Source organism: Sitophilus oryzae, unplaced genomic scaffold, assembly GCF_002938485.1.
Source record: "Sitophilus oryzae breed Bouriz unplaced genomic scaffold, Soryzae_2.0 scaffold_1604_pilon_pilon, whole genome shotgun sequence".
NCBI classification, from domain to species: Eukaryota; Metazoa; Arthropoda; class Insecta; order Coleoptera; family Curculionidae; genus Sitophilus; species Sitophilus oryzae.
Window position 1 is genome coordinate 1,355,737 of NW_022146286.1, and position 15,136 is coordinate 1,370,872.

A 15,136-nucleotide genomic window follows, 5' to 3' on the forward strand; every position below is an offset into this window, starting at 1 on the left:
GAAGTTCGGATAAGTATTAACAGTCCGAAGTGCTAAGAGCCGCTATTTTCTGTTACTCTGAGGCAATTGTGAAGGATGTGTCAAATATGACATTGGACGTCACGTATGTACCATCAGTGCCTTCTATTAAAAGATCAGCCTGGGGGCGAGATTTATGACGTCACGCTAGTTAGATATAACGGATTAATAAATATGTTGTAGAATACATGGAAAATATAATTATTCCTCAGATTTTTGGTTTGTATTTTAAAAATGATATAGTTTCAATGAAATATACATAATATACAGCTAATAACTACAACATATATACCTATTTATAGTAATAAATACTTTGGCAAATAAACTATGAACCATACAAATGCAGCAAATGTTTTACAATGTACAAATAATGTATAGGTACATAAATAAAACGAATTAAGTTTAATAGATGATACCTGAATACCTGCTCTGTATTTGGTCCTCTCCAAGATAAATTTATAAATCTTATATGCCTGCTGCATGCTGGATTTTGGCGGATATTCTAGCTGAACTGAATTCTGTGTATTTTTTCTCTTGGCTTGGCACTGACCTTTTTTTATTAGAAACTATGGATAACATTGATAAAGTAACATATTTAAAACCGTAAGTATTATTTAGAAATTTTTATTTGTGGTTTAAGGTTTGTTTTGAGAGGAGAATATTTTCTGTCTATACTAGGTTTTGTCAATAATTATTTGTTAAAAGTGGAAAAGGTGCTTGTCAGATATAACACCCTTCGAATTTTGTACTTTCTTTTATATCACTAAAAAATAAACAGAATCATAAAAAATAGTTTGAAATTAAAGCAATCAAAAAATGAATTTTCTTTCGACTTTATAGTGACTATCCTATCTATTTTAAATACTTCCACATGCTGGATTTAATTTATAGCTGAACTGGCAGCCTTATACTTAACTTTTTGAAATCCATGTATCTGTGTGGGTTCCGAGAAGATTTAACATTTACATCCAAGATATATCGGGCACACGGCACCAAACGAATACATATAGGTACTACAATGGATGATATGGTCAATATCACAATATTTTGATTTTGCCTTTTTGAAAAACCTGTTTGCACTAAAAATCGATGTGTCAATAAAATATTCTAATTTTTTGAGCCACCATATACAACCAAATAACTACATACAGGGTAAATATTAGGCAGTATAATCTCCCAGCTATAATGTCAACATATGATGGTGATTGATGATATATATGTATTTTTTTACAAAAATGTTGTATTAGTAGTATACAGGTTGTTAATTTGTTTATTACTCGCGGCAAGAGCTTTATGGTTGAAATATGGCAACCTCGGCCCGCTTGTCGAGAGACGACGCGACGCGACGCGACGGGACGAGTCGACAGCTTAGCTTAGTACTCATTTGGAATGTAGGCAGTGTTGCCATTCTGTTCCCCAATAAGTAACCGTCCAGTTAACAATCTGTATAGTTATTTATAATAAGGGTAGACATGTGAGGTTAAATGTTTGAGGAACCCTGTTTTATAGAGTTACAATACTACTAATATTTAAATATTTTTTTTATTAGATCGGAAAAAGCTGAGAAAAAAATATGTAGATGTTCCATTTGTGGCTATCAAACACAAAACGTGTCACATTTTAAACGACACCAAAAAATTCACCTGGAACCAGAAGAACGGCAGTTGTTTTCTTGTGCGTACTGTAACAACAAATATAAGACAAAACCGAGCTTACAATATCACCTTGAGAATAATCATACTAATCCAAGGTAAATTTATTTAGCGTAATACCTACAGTGATCATACAGGGTCCGGCAATAGTGCGTCGGGCATCTGTAGCTCCTAGAATAAAAAACTTGGGAATTTTGTTTAAGTGCAAACCTAAAGTATGTACTAGGATGTATTTTAGGAAAATATTTTAACTGCTATAGGGTGGATCAAAAAAGTGTGAATGGATCGGGATGATTTTTTTTAAACGGAACACCCTATACAGGTTAATTTGTTTATTACTCGCTGCAAGAGCTTTATGGTTGAAATATGGCAACCTCGGCCCGCTCGTCGATAGACGACGCGACGGGACGAGTCGGCAGAAAACCCTAAAGTGCATGCGTTCTCAATAGGCAGTGTTGCCATTCTGTTCCCCTATAAGTAACTGTCCTAGTGATGGGCAAAACTGTTATTTTTAGATAACAGTTGAAACTGTTATAGTTATTTATAAAAAACAGCTTAAAATAACAGCTAAAAATAACAGGTTTCTTTATTTTACTGCTAAATATCTGAAAGAGTTTGAGACGGTCATCGCCAGGCGTATTAACGCCGTTGCAAGTTGCAACAATGACGTGCTCGGTGGTAGTATTTCCAGGGTGTCAAAACATTTCTAAATATCGATTGTTATCTAAAATACCTCTCTAAAAACGGTGGTTATTTACAAATAAGCGCTGTTTACAAATTGCTATATAAAAAAAAGCCAAAATTCGGCCACTCGTCTATAGTATATACTTACGCCCTGCCCCTCGATTCGCGTAGATCCTGAATTGCGTAGCAGTGTACAGGGTGCATCTCACTCGACGGGCGAGAAGCTCTTAGTTATGATTTTACCATTTGCGGTCAAAAAATAGCAATATAAGAAAATGTGTAGTATATTCTTCATAAGTAAACCAACTACACACTAGAGTTCGAATTAATTTTACACTTAAACTAGCGTGTAGCCGCGACTTCGTTCGCGTCGAATTAATAATTTCTAATGGTGATGATAAAGCAAAACAAGAATTTCCATTAACATACAAACTGGATAAAATTTTCTCACATTTGCCAAAAATAAGCTTTCTAACGTCGAGCAGTTTAAGCAGAATCGTGGTTAATCAATTACTCAACTTTTGGAACACCCTGTATGATTTTTTAAAAATTTCAAAATATGTAAAAAAAAACAAAATAAATTATGCGTGTCCAGGCGTTTTCCCGAAAGACTAACCGTTTTTAAATAACAAATATTGTAATATTTGAGGGGCGTTTTCACCCTGTTGGAATTTGAGATTCGAGAAACCCCTCCTTATCGAACCTCAACCCCACAGTCAATCCGTTTGCAAAAATCAGCTTTAAACGTCCAGCAGTTTAAGCAGAATAGTGATTACTCAATGGTCATATTTTATGAAACACCCTGTATATATTTTTAAAAATCTTAAAATATGTAAAACAACATATTAAAATATACGTGTTTTAAGAGTTTTTCCGAAAAACTCACCGGTTTTTAAATAAAAATATTCTAATATTTCAGAGTAGTTTCACCCCTTAGAATTCGAGTTTCGAAAAATCCCTTCTTATCGAACCTCTACACACTAAAGTCAATCCGTTTTCCAAAAAATCAGCTTTTTTACGTCAAGGGCTTTAAGCAGGATCGTGATTAATCAATGACCAGATTTTTCAAAACACCCTGTATACATTTTTAAAAATCTTAAAATATTATTCTGAAAATTTTTCAGAATAAATATATACCTAAATATTGAAACTTAATAAGTAAGTACTGAACATACAGCGCCATAATATCTCGACCTCCGTCCGTTATGCTCGTAACAGGTTGAAACAGAATGTATCTAAAACAACTGATGCGTTATTCCCCAACCTGTTTCGAACCTCCATCGACAATCGACCGATGCAGCAGCGTTCCTTTCCCACACCTATTATCTCGTCCGCCGCCCTGTTATACTTGTAACAGGTTGAAAAACAACATATCTAAAATGACTGCTTCTCCAACCCGTTGCGAGCCTCCATCGACAATCGACCGATGCAGCAGCGTTCCTTTCCCACTCCTGTTATCTCCACCGCCAGGCGTTATGCCCTCAACTGTTTCAAAAAACCTGCTTCTTTTATATCCTATTATTTTTAAGCTGTTGTAAATACGACCATTGACGGTATCGACCGAAGCAGCTACGTTCGCCGTAGCGCTTTCCCCACTCCGTTGTCCGTTGTCTCGCCGCCTGTATCGATGGTTGACGAAATAACATGTTTTCCATCCATACTAGTTGTTTTTGGAATTGCTTCGAGCAGCATAGAATTTCGTGGTGATGCAGAGCGCCGACTTCGTTTTTCCTTTCACGAGCGGCCGATCTCTACGTGTCGTTATTTTATATCTGTTATTTTTTAAAAGTAGTAACGGTTGCGTTATGTTATTTATAAATAATTGTTATAAAATAACAGATAGTTAAATAACAACCCATCACTAAACTGTCCAGTTAACAACCTGTATATTATTGGATTTTTGGCTTCCTTTCAGATCACTTTACACTTTACATAACCCTTAAATATGGTTACATATATTTCGATAGTTTTAGAGATATTAATAAATAAATAAAAAAATATCTATTTTTCAACCTTTTAAAAAAAAATATTAAAAATACAAGAGTTGTCCTGAAATCAAAACTATATTAGGTATTTACTTTAGATTAGTCTGAACTTACTTTGCTATAAATATGGTAATCGTAAATCATACTGGATGTTCAAAATTTTACGCCAAACTTTCTAAAATACAAAATATTTTTCTTATTTTTTTTTAAACGGAACACCCTGTATATTATTTTTTTCGAAATTAAATTTTTTTAACGATTTAGCAGATATTTGCAGTTTCATATTTCATATGGTATTTTCCACAGTAAATATTTATCAAAGCCACCACAGTGTTTTCTCTCGTATTTTACCGTTGAAAGAGCCATAATATGAAATAATACTACATGTATCTGCAAAACCATAAAAATTTTGAAGTACTTTAATACAAAAGATGTTCATTTTTTAACTCTCCATATAATAAAAAAATAATATACAGGGTGTTAATTTATTCAGGGTGCTATTTAAAAAAACAAAGAAAAATTATTTTATATTTTACAAAGTCTGGCGGAGAATTTTGAACACCCTGTAAGATTTAAGTAAATACCTAGTATAGTTTTGATTTCAGGACAGCTCATTATTTGTACTATTTTTTTTTAAGGAAGGCTGAAAAATATATTTATACTTTTTATTTATTCATTAATATCTCTGAAATCATCGAAATATATTCACTCATATCTTAGGATTACGTAAAGTGATCAGAAAGGAAGCCAAAAATGCAATAATATACAGGGTGTTAAAAAAATCATCCCGGCCCACTCACGGTTGCAGTTAAATATTTTTTTATTAGAGATCGCAAAAGATCGCAAAAAGTCGAGAAAGTCTGTAGATGTTCCATTTGTGGCTATCAAACACAAAATATGTCATATTTTAAACGACACAAGAAAATTCACCTGGCACCAGAAGAACGACAGTTGTTTGCTTGTACACACTGTGGCCAAAAATATATAACAAAACCTGGCTTAAAACGTCACCTTGTGGATAATCATATTGATTTCAGGTAAATCTATTATTATTGACATAAAAATTATACACTTAGGCATGGTACAAAGAAAACAAGGTATGATATTGTGCAGGTTGGTCACTACGTCACAGATAGTAAACGGCACTAATGGTCGGCAATCTCCGCGCGCCAATTTCAAATTGTCAAACAGATGACACGGATGACACATAATAAATGTGTAATAACTTTTCAAATGTCAAGCTCGATGATTTGACATAACTTTTGGGGTTATGTTCTAATTCTTCCCTATTTTAGGTCTTTTTTATTAGTGGCAATTGGGGCAACGGCCCAGCTACGTCAAAACACCGGTTCCCATTAGAGCACCGAAGTTAAGCGACGTAAGGCGATACTAGCGGTTGGACGGGTGACCGGTTCGAAATTCTGTATCGTGCTGTTGTCCAAAAAAAGGCAGAAGTGTAAAATCTATTGACACACTGCCCATTCACGCCGGTTCGAGGCCGGATGAGATCGGATATCTCGTGAGTAAGAGCCGATTTAGACACTTGCCAAGTGGGTAGGCCATTGACCATGATATGGCCGAGGACCGCGGTTCGGATTCCGCGTAAACAAAGTCGGCCCCGTCCAGATTAGCCCTGGCAGTAAAAAGGAGACGTTAACTGAAAAAAAATAGTGGCAATTGAACAATATGGATATTATTTTGTATGGCGTATGACGTCACAGTTGGTATGCGCGAACTGAACCAAATTGGAGTCGCTATCGATCATACCTTGTTTCCTTTGTACCGTGACACTTAGGTATAATCTGGTATAATTACAGATATAAACTACTCAAAACAGTTTGTCACATATTTTTTAAAGAAAAATATTAATTTGAATAACAAGACACCTTGAATTATGTAGGCTGTACTTAAACTGCCGTTAAACGGTAGCTTACTAAAATGCCGTTAATAGGTATGACGTCGTTGATGTGACGCACTTGACGACTTTATGAAATAGAGGAATTTTATAAGGACTAACCAACGCTATCCACCCCACCAAATAACCAACTTAACCAACGCAACTAACCTCGACACTGATAAAAAATATAAAAAACAAATATAAATTAGTAAAAATCAACAAACCCCACCAAATAACCAACTAACCAATGAATTAACACCCTCCAAATAACCACGCTAACCAACCGCCAAATAACTAAACCAATCCAACCAAAAAGAGTGAAACCAATGCAATAAGATCACGCTATAAGCAAAAAATATATAAAAAAGTCTTGGTCGGCGTGAGATTTGAACCACGGACCATTCGCTTACGAAGCGATAGCTTCAGCCACTGACCCACAGGTGCTCTTGCAAAATGCTTAAGGCTAGGCATTACTTTCTGCCTATATGAACGACGTCACAATATCTATTAACGGCATTTTAGTAGGCTACCGTTTAACGGCTGTTTAAGTACATCGAATTATGTATTTAAATAGTTTGGATACAGTAAAGGGGGAAATATTGGAAAAAATAAGCTTACGCGCTGACATGCAATTCTTAGTCGGCCGACGATTTAGTTGGTTTTAAACTTTAGCAAAAGTGAAAACAATATATTCTTATGAAGCCGGTTGGCCGCCTTTTTGATTGCATGTGAGCGCGGCTTCATAAGAATATATAGTACGAGAGTTAGCAACGTCGGGAAAACAATAATTATAAGAAAGCTGGCTCTTTGATATATCTTTTACTATGCTCTCTGGAACAGAGTGCGAGTCATCTGGCTGCTGATAGACGTTGCGTTCACTACTGCGCATTGAAAGAAGATCCTATATTTTTTTATTAGTCCTTTAAATTCTAGTATTGAATATAAACCGAGCGAGTCTCCATAGCGCGGCGCGAAAAGGTTCCGCCTATGAAGGGCAGGTCTGAGCAGGTCAGAGTTCGAAACCGGCTCGGGGTAAATTTTTATTTTATTATCATTTACAGGGTGTTTCAAAAAATGTGCCATCTCTCGTCAAATATCAAGAAATAACTTTTAATTGGCAATAAACGGCCTAAACAATTTTGATATCAAAAGAAAAAAGTCAGTGGCAAACATTTTTTTTGAAAAATATTCCAGTGATAACCCCTGATGAATTTATCGAAACTTTTAGCATTAAAATATGTAGCACTTATAGTAACTTTTACCCTTAAAATTTCATTCAAATTACTAAAAGTACTTGGAAGAAAATTATAATAAATCGAAAGATTATTAAGACTTTAGCACCTTGCAGCTAGGAAACAAAGCAGAGTCGGACATATTGTTAAATGAAAAAATGTTATTTTTTTGAATGTTTAATTTGAATTCCCCCCGAGATATGGCACATGTTTTTTGAAAAACCCTGTACATACAAAAATAGATTGTTTACTTCAACAAAGAAGCAAACCCATTATATTTACTTGCAAGTTGTTATTGTGTTTTATATTATTTATATTTTCCATGAATATTTCATTTAATTAAAGGGTCTTATTTTATTCTCTACTTTAAATTTTTAAAAGAGGTTGTCGTCTGTGAATTAGAGGGTAGATACGTGAGGATATATGTTGTTGAGGAACTCTTGTTTTATAGAGTTACAAGATAGTAATATTTAAAAATTATTTTATTAGGGCGAAGAAATTAAAGAAATCGCAGAAAAAGGTTTATAGATGTGCCGCATGTGGCTACCAAACACCACATAGGTCAGATTTTCGCAAACACCAGATAATTCACTTGGCACCGGAAGAACGACAGATGTTTGCCTGTATGTGCTGTGACAAGAAATATACATCAAATCAGGCATTACGAAATCACATCATTCGTGATCATATTGATTCTAGGTAAATTAATATGATTGCGATATACCTACTTATACAGGGTGTCCGGAAATTAATGCAACAAAATTTGGTCATAGATTCTTAAAAAAAAATAGGTACCCCGTATTTTTTTATTTTTGGCCAGTGGCCCTCCTTTTCGGATTTACAACCTCCTGAATTTCGCCCCTAAAAAGAGTTTTTTTTTAATATCTCAAGGCCCTGTTGGACGAAAATCACTAAATTTGGTACATGTTGTATTACCATAAAATTACATTTTTTGATGCTATTAACTTTTTTTTATTTTCATCAGTTATTCACCGAAAATCTACATTAAATTTGGAACAAATTTGATCTCTTGACTTTTTTTGGTACGACGCACCGTTTTCGCGTAAAAAAATAGAAACCACTTTCGTACAAGACCAAATCGCTAAAATTTTAATGTAAATTTTCATAGCAAAATTTAAAAAACGGCAATTTAGGTTTTTGGACATTTTGGCTCACACTTAGGTAATAAAAACAAGATTTTGGAAAATAAAAAATTATTTTAAACTTAAGTTTGCCGTTTTAAAAATGTTCCCATTGAAATTTACGGTAAAATTTTAAATCGCTAAAATTTTAGTCACGTATGAAAATGGTTTTTATTTTTTTACGCGAAAACGGTGCGTCGTACCAAAAAAAGTCAAGAGATCAAATTTGTTCCAAAATTAATGTAGATTTTAAAAATAATTTTTATTTAAAAAAAAAAACAGTGGCGTACCATTTTTTTCTTCAATAATATTTAGTTTAAATACCGTAGGGACGCCACTGATGAAAATAAAAAAAAGTTAATAGCATGAAAAAATGTCATTTTATGGTAAAACAACGTGTACCAAATTTAGCGATTTTCGTCCAACAGGGCCCTGAGATATAAAAAAAACTCTTTATAGGGGCGAAATTCAGGGGGCTGTAAAACCGAAAAGGGGGACCACTTGCCAATTATAAAAAATACAGGTCACTTATTTTTTTTCAAGAATCTATGAGCAAGTGTTGTTGCATTAATTTCCGGACACCCTGTATAAGACTAATATCGAAAAATATTTCTTGCAGTTTTTAGGTACCCATATAATAAAATTATATAAGAATTTCTTGCCTTGAACTGCTAGTATAGAAATTATTTTTATTCCTCACTGTGTTTGTCATAATGGGGAACAGCCAGCTCTCACTATCGGTTTCGGAGCCCTACTCCATCATCAGATGAGTTTTGGCTGATTCCACAAAATGACAAACACAGCGCAGAGTATCTAAATACGACTTGTCGTAAAGTAGCGGTAAGAGAGTAAGTCCCGCATGGCGAGGTAGCGGCCTACGTGCAATGGTAGTACTTGCGTACCACTGCGGCACAACTATCGATAGAAAAAAAATAAAGGTTTTTTTCGGCTAGCCCAAAATATCCCCTATCTCTCATGCGGGACTTAATATCTTACCGCTACTTTACGACAAGTTGTATTTACGGTAATCGCAAAACATTTTCCCATCCACGTTATCACTCATATGGAAATTGACACTAAAGTCTATAAACCTGACTAAATGAAATTTTGGCAAAAATGTTTAAATTTGTTGTATAATTTAAGATACCCAGCAGCTCTTCATTATACTTAGATATTTAGATTAAAGCTGCAAAAATTTGTTTACACCAAATTTTATTATCGCTATGTTGTCACATTGAGCCGTATTCAGCAACGTTGTCATTTATTGTTTGACAATTATCATAATGTCAGTCATTGTGCCTGTTCAGGGAACACAGCGGCTGACTGACCGCTGAGTATTTTGCTCAGCGGCTTACTGTTTTTGGTGTAAAAAGAAACCGTTTAAGGAAACCGCTTACTCAGCCACTCAGCCGCTCACGGTCCCTGAACGCGCCCATTATTTTGTATAGGCCTGGTGATGGGCCTGGTGCACTTCAGTTGATTTCTCATAATATTTAAGTATTTTTGCTAGTGCAGTTATTGAGACTATAAAACATAAAACACTCAGGTACGAGGTTTGTGTGATGTAACCACAGATGTAACGCTGTTTCGGGTAGTAAAAAATAAGTGAAAAAGAATTCGAACTAGGCGTCGTGTTGTGTTGTGAGAATTTCAAATGTTAATAAAATTGCCGAAAAAATGCTAACGCGTAAAGGAGAGCGTAATTATGCATTGTTGGGTGCAAAAACATTCAATAACTCAACTTTCCCGGATATTCAACTCTTCCGAAACAACATTTTATACGTTCATAGTTTCTCATACCGATTTGATTAAAAGCAAAAATAAATCCAAGATTCAAGCAGTTCGACGAAACAAGCGAGTAAACAAAGTGCTCGTTACATAATCAAAAAATTAAATAGACATACTATGAGAGGATAAAATATAATTTGCAATATTAATGGTATACTTTTTTTAATCAACTAGTGATTAAATGTTTTACGAACATCTTCTAAAATTATAATTATGTACCTTTAAAAAATTTCGTTATAGCCAAAATAGCCCCAATTATACCTCACCAGCAAAACCGGCAAATAAAACTATGGTCGCTACCGTAATTGAACTAATCTAAAAAGTGTTTTTAACTGGAATAATAAATTATAATACAAGTTAGACCTTCTGAAGATATCAAAATATTTACTTTTTTGTTTTTAAATTTAGAATTTTTACAAATTACACTTCCTAACACTTTTAGAATAATTAAATAATAAATTTTTCGTATCCTCCCTATTTAAACCCGTGTATTTGTATAGATCGATTGTTCATGATATTCTCGCATGGTGGCAGCACCGGCGGAGAATGCACCAAGCCTATAATATCGTGTTGTTGTTAAATCTTTGTGAGTAATTCTCAGTTTTTGCCTATTTTCATAGTCTTCTTTTAAAAATTGCACTTTTAAGCACAAACAGTTCTTTTAAGAACTAAATTTTCGAGTTTTTGTATTGCATGTCTTGAAATTGTGTGTTGAAAATATGCCGAAGCGTTTAAACAGTCGAAGCAAAGAGCTTGTAGCTTTCCTGATAAACTATTTTGAACAAGAACGTGACAATAAAGGTCCTTTATTACCCTTGACTGCAGTCAGAGAAGTATAACTCTGTTTTTTTTTCAGGTAAGATTTCAAGAGAAGATGACAGCATAAAATAATAAATACAAGAAGAAGTGTCAAGTCATTGTTAAATTATGGAAACAGCGTGGCTGCCTGGGTAACTAATTTTCAGATATGGCGGCTGGGACATTTGACATGACATAGACATGACAAATTCAATTTTATGAAATTTATTTCCATTTCCGGTTTTTAATGGCGGGCTGTTCAGGAGGTTTAAATGAGGGTTAATATACTTTTTACTCTTTCTAGTAGTAAATAATACAACAAAATTACTCAAAAATATTTATTTGGAATTTAGAACAATGTAAATATGCAAATCAACACAATTAAAGAGCTATAAACCAATAAACTACTGTATCAATATTAAATATTTAAATAATATCAGAGATGCTGTGTTAAAGCGAATTAGTAAAGTAACAGTGCATTGACTTACAGAAACTTGAAGATAAATAAATGTTTTCACAGCTTCACGGATAAATAACTGGAAGCAGGAAAAAGGCAACCGGAACCCACACAAAACCTGGAATCAAAAAAAATATGTAAAAAATATAAATATAGGTACCTACATAAGACTTTTGTGAATTAAATCAAACAGGACTTGAATGAAAATAAAATGAATAAAAAATATGATACATATACATCTAATACCTCATTTGTATTTTAAAAATAATCTACATACATAGATTTATAGCATTATTGCTATGAAAATACATAATAGGTACCTATGTGATATGTAATTACGCATTTCTGTTCATCTTGTAGAAATTTAACGTAGGCTAATAATAGTTCAATAATCATAATTTACCTTGTATAACTTGCTTTCAATTGCTCAAAATCACCGATCAGTCTTTAAAGTAGAGATACGGAAAAATCCTTGAAAGAATATCCCAAGATCCTTGGGTTTAAAGCTAAAAAAATATAAAAACAGTTAATATATTACCTATTTTTACCTATAATATGGCCCATACCTGCTACACGCCGAAACGTCGATTTCATCATTTTCTTCATGTAATTAATATCATATATACTTTATTAAAGTGTTAACAAGGAACTTTATATCAAAAAACATCTTTGTACTTATAAATTTCAGCCGAAATATCAGAAACAAACTTCCAATCAAATCTAAACGGCAAAAATTAAAATGGCGCCCGACCTTGCCAGAGGCCTCGGGAGCTGACGCTGACACACAGACAAAAGACAAAAGAACAGGACGCCGACGTGCATAAAAATGTTCCGTAGCAGAAATTGACAGAAATATTCAGATTTTTGTCTAGGACAGTCTAGAAGGCCATGCTTTCTGCCTGGGTAGAACCGCGCCACAACTGTTTCCAATTTTCCGGTTTACTGTCACCCCCCTGGATGACAGAAGAAAAGCAGATGACGTCTCATACCAATCTATTTATTTTACTAAAAAAAGTTTCTAATAATTTTTAAGTTAACTATGGATGGGTTTAAATAAAAATCCGTCATGCGTCGTCTCTTGTTGTTTTAACCAGTTTTATTGGTTTATTTTAAAAATGACAGATCGTATTTCAATTTTATTGGTTTGACGGAACGATGAACGACAAACGGACGCCGATGCGTATGAACCCGCCTTTAGATTTTTGACGCTTGTCAAAGTCTTTGCCAAATTATAGGTTATAATTTTGTGTCAACTTTTGTCAAATACCCTGCGTTTTGGAAGATGATGCATTTTGATTCGTGCTATTACGTGTGTTTTGTGTCTTTTTAAGTCAAGTGGAGGAAAAATCGAGTGAAAATTAACTGTAGACCCGGAGCACAGTTTATGGTTAATACTCACTGCCCAATACTGCTGATACCAATAAAGTTACCATCAATAAAGTTCGTATACCATCTCGTCGTAGATAAGTGCATCTCGAATATGGTAGAAGAACCATACTAAACACATACTAAAAACCGGAGTAGCTGTAAAATATCGACATCACACGATAGGTAAATAATGGATTTTAGTACTGCAAAAAAAAATAAAAATTAATTAAAAAATAATGTTAAAAGGTACTGGTTTAAAAAAATTAAGATTAAAGTTAATTAATCAACCTTTAAGGTATAAAATTTGGTGTGTTATTAGTGTTATTATTAATAAAATAGTTTGTTTTATTTATGTTGTTTTATTTATTCCTGTGGTATATTACAAATTTGTATTTGTACATAAGTTATATTAATAAATATATATTAAGTTATATTAATATAATATATAAATGCGGAAAGTTTAATAAAGCTTGAAAGTAAGAAATAGTTCTTTTTTATATTTTTTTTGGTATGTGTTGTCTTGTTCTTGTTTGTTTTGTATTAACACATACCGTTTTTTATTAAATAAAATAACTCGGTTACATTTTTTCAGTTTTATACAGTTTCTTTCACAATATTTTGAAGTAATCACTTGTCAGTCAAATTTTAAATATATTAATTTCCTGCTATGCGTTCCAGTTGTACCAACTTATTTCTTTGTAAAATAAAATAAACTACTTTGAAATTAAAATGACAGACACATCTATCACTGTCAAGGATCTTCTCGTTGAACGGACTATAGGTTTGATTGGTAAGCACATTATACCACTTTCAAAGACATTTCTACGTTAGTTATTAGTAAATTCTGTGATTAATAGTTCGTGCATTAATGGCACTTTTTTACTTGTTATTACCACTTGTGGTGTTGCAAGATTGTACATTAATAAATAAATAAATAACCCATAATATCGCTTAGAATAATCTTCATCATGACCTAACCTACTTAACCTACTAAAATATTAATTAATAAAATAAAAATAAAACGTAAATATCTTTAAAAAATGATATAATAAATATATTGTTTCCCAATTTTACATTAAGATTCATCTCATAAATCCATAACAATCTGGCAGCGCTGTCGGCTGTCGCCATTGCTTGTCAGTCAAAGTTGATCACGTGCATCAGAAATTGTTTCGCGATTACCGTAGATACCCTGGGCTGTGTTTGTCATTTTGTGGAATCAACCCAAACTCACCTGATGATGGAATAGGGCTCCATTATGACAAACACAGTGTGGAATTAATTTCTATATTAACAATTCAAGGCAAGAAACTCTTATATAATTTTCTTATATAAGACTTATACCGGGTGGTGCATTGGACTTTATTTAGCTATCCGTTGGGTACTTAACCACCGCCCATTACTGATCCAGAAACATATTTGGCATTTTTTTTTATTATTTCCAGAAATACTGATTGTATATCTCTAACTGATGAAGTGATAGTAGATTCTTTAAAAATGGAAATTGATGATCACGCTCCGTTTTTCAGTGAGTTTGGGTATGTTTTTTTTGTTTCATGTTTAAATGTGTTTTAGTAATATAATCTTAATAGAGTAATTTATTAATTTTAGAAATGCTGGATGTCTATCTGCTACTAATGACGTAAAATTAGAAGATTTTTTAAAAAGAGAGCCTGATGTCGCTCCGATTCTAAATAAAGACTTGCACGATGACTTTAAGTATGTTTTTTAAATGTATTTTTACCAATAGCCTCTAATAGATTAAATACATTTGTGTTTTAAATATTTTTATTGTTTCCAGAAATACCGAAGATTTGTCTGTAAATAAGGAAGTGAAGTTAGAGGATTTTATAAAAATGGAACCAGACGATGGCGCTGCCTTTCTGGATGAAGAGTCGCGTTTTTAGGGGAAGAAAATATGTGTAACTAAAACAAAACCACGTGTTTTTTTGTTTAATTTTCATATGTAAACATAACTTTTATATTTTCAAGTTGTATAGATTTATAGCTGTTATATTTTTAATAAAAGTTATACTGTAGCCACGGCATATAAATTTATGTGCCGTACTGTACTGTAGCTTTTTTTGATTTATTTCAAATCCTTAATATGTATAA

The 15,136-nt window shown here is 33.2% G+C and overlaps 1 protein-coding gene across 3 annotated transcripts; it reads left to right on the forward strand.

Annotated features, from left to right (window-relative positions):
• Window positions 1–409: 409 nt before the first annotated feature.
• Window positions 410–15,098, forward strand: LOC115880008 (zinc finger protein 865-like). 3 transcript variants are annotated; one of them, XM_030897109.1, is made up of 7 exons: window positions 410–621; window positions 1,568–1,768; window positions 5,167–5,376; window positions 7,958–8,167; window positions 14,467–14,559; window positions 14,633–14,740; window positions 14,823–15,098. In XM_030897109.1, exons 1-7 carry the CDS (start codon window positions 488–490, stop codon window positions 14,926–14,928), a joined length of 1,062 nt encoding a protein of 353 aa, XP_030752969.1. In that variant the 5' UTR covers window positions 410–487; the 3' UTR covers window positions 14,929–15,098. The 3 variants fall into 3 exon arrangements, with proteins under 3 accessions (XP_030752969.1, XP_030752971.1, XP_030752970.1); XM_030897111.1 differs by lacking the exon at window positions 5,167–5,376; XM_030897110.1 differs by lacking the exon at window positions 1,568–1,768.
• The last annotated feature ends 38 nt before the right edge of the window (window positions 15,099–15,136 follow it).